The 8,401-nt window shown below is 36.5% G+C and overlaps 1 protein-coding gene across 1 annotated transcript; it reads right to left on the minus strand.

Moving 5' to 3' along the window:
- Positions 1-95: 95 nt before the first annotated feature.
- On the minus strand, positions 96-1,190 carry gpr183a (G protein-coupled receptor 183a). The gene has a single exon (XM_030787195.1). It carries the CDS (start codon positions 1,188-1,190, stop codon positions 96-98), a length of 1,095 nt encoding a protein of 364 aa, XP_030643055.1.
- Between the last annotated feature and the right edge of the window lie 7,211 nt (positions 1,191-8,401).

The raw sequence follows: 8,401 nt of genomic DNA on the forward strand, positions 1-8,401 counted from the left end.
ACACACCCATCTGTGATGGCCCTGATACTGAACAAGGTTTCCAGAATTTATCCCGTTTCTGCTGTTTGAAATAGAATCTGAGTGGAGTCCATCATTTAGTCCATCATTACACTGCTTCTCAACCTGCTGCTCATGTTGATCCTCTCACCGCCAATCATGTCTCTGGATGAAGCTTCATGGGAAGTCCTGGCCACACTGGAGAAGGACACACTCACCTGCCTCTTCAGCAACTTCAGCACTTTCTTTTTGTAGCCCTTGCAGGCAAAGAAGTAGATGAAGGGGTCCAAACAGGAGTTGAAATTCATTAGGCAGACGGTGACGTGTAGAGAGATCTGGAAGGCATGCAACTCATCACAGTCTGGATGACCGATCAATTTCCGGATCATGTACTGTAATAAATCAATGTGATAGGGGCTGTAGCACATTACAAATACTAGAATTACACAGCAGATCACTCCAATGGCCTTCCGGTTACAACCTGACTTCTCAGATAGGGGGTTAGCCTTGGCTGTCATACGCAGTTTAAAGCATAACACTGAGTAACACCCAAGAATGATGACAAGCGGGATACCGTAACCTAAGATCACAGCGCCGATTAGCATGACAGGCAGGTTCTCGACGTTTTCAAAGTTTGGATACTCCATGCAAGTTACATAGCCATCGTCTTCCACGTTTGTCAGGGGCATGGAGAGCAAAGGCAATGTTTGCATAAGTACAAGCACCCACACAGCTGCACAGATGTAGCGGACGTTCTTCACCTTTCGGAACCGGGCGCAACGTAGCGGCAGCACGACAGCGATGAAACGATCCACACTCAAGCAGGTCATGAAGTTAACGCCGGCATAGGTGTTGATATAGAATAAAAGTGCTGTGAATTTACATAGTCCATCCCCCAGTGGCCAGTGGAAGCCAAGCGCGTAGTACATCACACGCAATGGCAATGACAACGTGAACAAGATATCCGACACCACTAGATGGGCAGAGTACAGAGTAGTGGAGTTGAGCTTCTTCAAATTTGGCCAGATTACATAAAGAGCTAACACGTTGCCCAGCAACCCCACAACAAAGACTATAACATAATGCAGAGGCATGAGAATCCGCGCTTCATTGCGGTGGTTATATAAATTGTTGCAACTGGGAGTGAGGCTGATGACAGAGTCATTGCTGATGTTTACCGACAACTCAGCCATTAGGTTGATGAAGAGACAACCGCGATCTGTGGAAAAACAGAGGTGTTACTATTTCATCAAGGAACTCATGGCCAGCCACTTGAATCAACACAAGGTTTCACTGAGGAAATGGATGAGCAAACACGTCTAACAGTTTTTGTTGTTGTTGTTTTTCTTTTCTTTCTTTTTTTTTTCTTTTTTTTTTTATGATGGTTTAGTGCAGAAACTCTGCGGTTCATATGAACAGTACAATCTAACCATGATTTCTATGTATGTATTGAGTGTCATTTTAATTAATCTGTGGGTCTAGCCCTACACTGTAAAGGAAGCCTATGACTGTCCTAACCTTGTGTATTTCAAGGAAACTCTATGTCAATCATCAAAGCTTACAAACAATAGGCGACCCTAAAGTTGCAGTCCAGTCATGGCCACAATCTGCAGGGTCTGAGCTGCAAAGAAATCTGCTTCCTGTGTTTCCAGCACATCCGGAGCAGTCTGTTCTTTGACAAAGATCAAGACGCTAATAAGTGGAAAAGCTATTTCAGGCAAGAGTTTAAAAATTCTGTATGAAAATGAAGTTTACTGGTATTTGGTATTACTTTTACAGTCTGCATCTAATGCCTGTTGATATGGTGAGCTGTGTCAAGTATGTAACATTACAGAAGAACTGCATTTTAAATGTCATATTTACTCAGTTCACTATCCTGTTTCAGTCAGCCATGATGCTCCCAGCACAACCAGTACACACAGTCGCCTTTGCCATTATTTACACTTTGCTTTACCCCAGCTTTTTTGCTTTGCACCATTTTGAAACAAGCTATTATTATTAGTAGTAGTAGTAGTAGTAGTAGTACTATTATTATTATTATTATTATTATTATTATTATTATTATTATTATTATTATTATCAGCTGCAGAGCTTTTATCATCATCATCATCATCATCATAATTATTAATATTACAATGATATAGTAACAGAACTGGGAATCAATGTTAAAAATAAGACAACTCTCATGTAAACAAACAAACATATAAATAAATGTGGCCACAAATGAGAAATTCTGAAATTTACCATGAGAGTTCTCATATATTCCAAAAATACTTTCATTAAGACCTAATATACAATCACAGCGGAAATGGTTGCTTACCGTACTTTTACTTTTTCAAAATAAACGCCTCAGTGCTGATTTTTTTTGCATGGCAGCACTGAAAACCTAGATCTGCTCTCGCAGTGTGTAGCATGGACCTCGTTCTTCTCTAAAGAGTGAGACGATAGTGAGAATCGAATGTTCTGTATGCGTAACCATAGTGACTGACACAACTTCCTGTGTTTCTGTCGTAAAAATATGAAGAAGAAAGCGTCCATGAAGAAAAAACAGAGACAGCCCCTCTCTGTCCTTTAAAACACCTGTTAATTAGCTGTCTCAGCAAAGCACCGGGCAACCACGATACTGGAACAAAAAAAAAAAAAAGAAAAAAAAGAAAAAAAAAGTTGTTGAGTAAACCAATTCATAAGAATCTCCAGTTCTATCATCAATATGGGATAGCAGTAGAAACATGGCATTTGTAGCTGCAAAACTAATAACAAACAAAAATTAGAGGAGCAGGAGGTCAATAGCATTATTCAAAGATAGATATGCAAAATCAAATTCAAATCAAAGGAAATACACAGTGTGTGTGTGTGTGTGTGTGTGTGTGTGTGTGTGTGTGTGTGTGTGTGTGTGTGACATCTAAGTTAATTTCTTACTTAATCACATATTTTCTTGAGATTGAGTTTTTTTCAGTCTTCAGTTTTTTTCAGGAGTGATGGAATTAAGTGTCTTAACAACACTCTGTTTTAGCAACCTCTCTGTTCTTTTTGCCCACAGGATGTGGTTTTTGGCACTAATTTCTCCCTCTCCCTCTCTCTCTCTCCCTCTCTCTCTCTCTGTCTGTCTGTCTGTGTGTGTGTGTGTGTGTGTGTGTGTGTGTGTGTGTGTGTGTGTGTGCATGTGAGAGAGAGAGAGAGAGACAGAGAGAGATTGGCATACAAGGGCTTTTATCGGCATGCAAAATGAAATGGTAACAAATTGTATGCACTGACAATGTTGTTATATCTATTTGTGGATGCTCGTGAAGCAGATGTGACACAATGTGCTTTTTTCAGTTACAGAATCCACCTTGGAGTATTAATAGAACTAAAGCCACCTGTAGATACTTTCATCTGCTACAGGAAGAGCCATCTGTGAGACTAATTCAGTTTATTTTTTCAGTAATATAGTTCAGCTGCCCAAAAGCCACCTGACAAAAGGGGAAGTCCAGTCTTTATGTTTTACATCATCAGTGGTAAAAGTGAATAAAACTCAAAACACATGATAAGAAACCAAAAATACGATAAACAAGTGAATGGCTGAATTGCTAATTTATTATGAATTATCTATGTATCTATGTATCTATCTATCTATCTATCTAAATCCTGAAATGTCATCTATTTATAAGTTTATCAGTCACAAACCCACATTTGTTTATTTCATAGCGATACCCTTACAGTAGCTGCTGTGAAGGTCCAGTGGCCTCTGTCACACACATTCTTACAATTGCAATTTTTGTCCTTTGTTTGCTTAATTTGATTTTACTGACACAGAAAGGCAATGCCATGAAATTTATGCACAGTTTAATGAAAGAGATCTTCACCATTTTATCATTTTAATGCTGAATGTTGAGAGGATACTGTTTCATCACTGGCATGCAAAACTGACAGTTTACTCTGTCTTGTGGTTTTAACACCTACTGCAGTGGCATGTTTTACAGTTGGGTGAAAGAGTATAAAAGCTCTTCGGGTTCTCTCTCTCTCTCTCTCTCTTTCTCTCACCCTCACAAGCACACACACACACACACACACACACACACACACACACACACAAATGCCTTATACATTTACACAAACTGGTGCTGTTGTATTTCGCGCTGTTGTATTAGAATTTTTTATCATTTATGCATTTTAGCATTAAAGTATAGCAAATCAACACAGTCAGTTCAAGAGTTTCCTGTTAAACGCTCATTAATGTCATGCAACAACAATACCAAGAATCCTTCTGTTTTGCCCCAAGGGAAACTCCTACACATTTCTGCAAACTGATGAGCACCGTTATCAGATTTCAGCAGGTATTTATGTCATGGGTCAAATGGCATTGAAAACAGAATATTGTCTGTATGTATACAATGCACACAATATATGCTCCTTCAGTAATGACATTGTTTACTGGATCAGTTAAAGATGTGTAGCATGTTCTTCCTTAGATGTCTGTGTGCAGCTCTGGCTGTGCATGGTGTTATATCAGTTTCCTCATTGTTATCAGTCTCCACAAGACTATATTAGTTTTATTCTCTGTTGACTGTGCTCTGAATAATATTCAAGAGATTGGACATATTATTGTGCCTTGACTCTAAAGACCTTATGAGAATGGCATATATCATGTCAAGACGGTGATAACCATTAAAATTGTTATGTAGAAGATTAATAGAGGATGTAGAAGAAAAACTGAAGATTAAGGCTCAAGCAAAAATTTGTCCACAACGTGGCACTGTGGCTTGCATTGAAATTATAGGCAATTTTCTCTCTTTGTTTTTCTCCAGTAAATCAGGAACTTTCAATTGTCTTTTCTTTCTTTCTTTCTTTCTTTCTTTCTTTCTTTCTTTCTTTCTGTCTTTCTTTCTTCCTTTTCTTTCTTTCTTGTGGTTCACTATGAAGTTGAAAAACCACTCATCATTTTGGCCGAATTTGTGAAACTCATCTGTAAAGACAACAGAAATCAGAATACCCAATCGGCTAAGTCAGCTATACATATGTGGGTCCACTTACTGACCTCCATACGTGGATTACTGTTTTATATCTGTTACAATATTTTCAGTAAGGCGAACAGTCTAAGAAGATATCTGCTCAGGAAATACTGGTGGATCAACACACATTTGTTCTTTTAATGGGCACATATCCAAAATCATTCATCTATATTTGTATATTTCGAATGGCTATGCAAAATGGCTGCCAGGTATATTCAATCTATTAAATATATATGGATCTAATGCTGCTTTATCTCTAGTAATATTCCAGTAGGACTGATGAGGTTAGATTTCATTCATTAAGGCACCTTAGCTGATATGCTACTTGTTCAGAGTGTTTGTTAAAAAGTGCACACAAGAGTTACCAGAAAGAGGAAAAGGTCATGGTTGCTACCATGTGAGAGTAACATGATTTCATTATAGATTTTACTCAGTGGAGACATGGACAGAGTTTTCATAGTGGGCTGAGTGGGCTAATATTTGAATACAGTTGACGCAATGCCTCTCATATTTTCCAGTATATGTATCATTACTAGCAAAGTTTCCTCTTAAAGTTTCTCTCAGTAAGAGTTTCTGATTCACTGTAAATGTATTAACCTTTGGTGGGTGGCACTGACCTAAACTGAATACAACATAATGTCTACAATATAAGGGTGAATACAATATAATGTCTGCTTATGGTCGTTTCACATATCAATCAATCAATCAATCAATCAATCAATCAATCAATCAATCAATCAGTTAATCAATTGATACATACATACATACATACATACATACATACATACATACATACATACATCATATTAAATGTTTGAATTACTCATATCAATTTGTTGTTGTTTTTAATGGTGAAATTAAAGGATTTAAATGCTATTTATTTAAAATGTTTTCGTTTGTGAGGTACATTTGATATTTTTATTGTTTTAGAGCATTTTGCAAGTTTTGAAAAGTTTGAACTCTCATTACAACAGTGTGGTGAGAAGATGTGAAACCAATTGAGCAAGGAAGCTGTAATGAGAAGGATATCCTGTGTTAAAATCTGTTGTAGCAGTTAACACTAAAGGAAACACTACAGTAAGAGCACTGGACATACATTGAGCTATGTATGATCTTATGTGTCTCTAGTTCACCACACAACAAGCTATTAAATATCATTGAAACCATAGATGAAATGAAATGACAGTGTACATCTTTTTAATACCTTCTAAGGCGTAAACAACAGGCTTTCTTCCTCTGTCTCCCTCTTAACTAATAAATATATTCAGTTTTTCCTCTTTATTTGCCGAAGGCATTGGAAGACTTATTTTATTAATTTGTTGACTATATCCTGCATGACAGGAATGCTCTGTTAACCTCTGAGAACTAAGCCAAAGGAGATTCCATTAGCTCATCTGAACAACAGAAACTTGCCCTGGCATTATAAGGCATATATAAGATAGGAAAGCAGCATTCAAGCAGTTCTTAAAAAGGCTATCTATAGTAGCTAAACAGCATGTCAGGTCACACTTGTAAGCCATCTTATGCATACAATACACAGCACTTCATATCAATTTTAAATAACAAGTGCAAACTTATCAAACCAAGTACAAAGTAAAATGGAAGATAAACTATGATAAACAAAAATGAAAAAAATGACCAGCACACAGGGGAAGCACCAAATGGAGATGCCCGACTTCAATGCTGGCATGGTTTAGTTTCACTCACTCAACTGCTCAGAAGATAAATTTCAGTGAAAACAAAGCTGTTTCAGTGATTGCCTTCATTCCATGGCAAAACATTTAAGAGTGTTTTCTTTAAGGACAACAATGCCTCCATCCACAGGGTATGATTTGTCACTAAATGGTTTGTTGAGCATAAAAAGTTTGTAAACCATATATAAACCAAATGTAATCTGTATGTTACTAATCAAGTTACAGTCAGTCAAGTTGAACACTCATGGGAGATAGAGGTTTTCAGACTCATCCAAAAAAACCAAAAACCAAAAACCAAAACCAAAACAAACAAACAAACAAATAAACAAACAAAAAAGAATGATGGAATTTTTCATGGTATAAAAGTGGTACATCCATCCAGAACAGTTCACACCTTTCTAAAAAACTTTGCTAGATCTCACTGAAGTTACTCTTATGAAGTATTTATGTTGGTGTTTCCTGGTCACCCATACATTGTTTGGTTTTGTGTACTGTGATGTTCTATGTTCTGTATGGTGCTGTTGCAACGTGTAAATCTGTTCTCCTACATTACAGGCTATGGTCATGTTCTGTGTTACACAATGTCCTTTATTTTTTTTTGGTTTTGTGTAATGTTTGCATTGTGCTACTCTATGCAACATTGCCTTTGTTTTTAAAAGCAGTTGGAATACATTTTGCAAACCATCCCACCGTGGGTTACTGCTAACATTACTTGTTTTAGCTTCTTTTGCTGGCTTAGTGAAAGCTGGGCAAAAGCAACAGTAATAAAATTGCAACACCTCTACAGGAAACCCATCTCTGTGGTTGTTTTTGCTGACTTTCTCATGCATGGGTGTTGGCCAACAAGTGACTAATATAAAGATCTTAACTATGATTTGATTAGAAATATGTAAAATGTCAAAAAACATGAGACATTTCTAATATTTTATCATTTCTACTAAATCATTTGCGAATGTTTTATGATATTTGCCCTCCAAATCACAAAATAATGACTGTATAGATATAAATCTAACACAGAGACCAAATATTAACATATACTGGATCAACTGCAGTGACCGTAAACTGTAACTGCGGATTAAAAATCTAAATTATGTTATAAGGTTGGATTGAGGACTTTATTACAAGTAGTCAACTAAACTCTGTGTTTAACTTTATGTATTCCTTGTACACACCATATATACAAATGAATTACATTTACAAAATGTAAAATATAATGAGCATTTTGACACAATTTACTGTAAAAGTTTTGTGCAGGGAAAAACACCCTGAGCAGCTGTGGATATACATTATTCATATTCTCACTGGAGTATTAAAAAATATATTAAAAAATAAGAGAAATAGTGCTAACATAACAGGTGATGGATGGAGGCAAATTCCACTCACCTGATATTTCCAAACACAATGAGAAGTATTCAAAAGAGAATTACAAGGTGAAACAGCAGCATCTATTGGACACAACTGGAATTACAACCAAAGACAAAGTAAGTGCTTTGGACTTTTTATTCTCACTTTTAAATGTATTGTATTCTTGGGTTAAATATACATAATTCATTTGCATGAATATATTTGTTAAGAATATATTCATCTACATGCCAGTGACTCCACATATTGTTTATATCTGAAAGGAAATTTGACATGTTTGGTATTTGATTATGATTTATAATCTCATTACATATTACAGATGTTACACATTACCTAGATCAATAAATGTTGGCGGGA

This window comes from Chanos chanos, chromosome 10 (assembly GCF_902362185.1).
Source record: "Chanos chanos chromosome 10, fChaCha1.1, whole genome shotgun sequence".
NCBI classification, from domain to species: domain Eukaryota; kingdom Metazoa; phylum Chordata; class Actinopteri; order Gonorynchiformes; family Chanidae; genus Chanos; species Chanos chanos.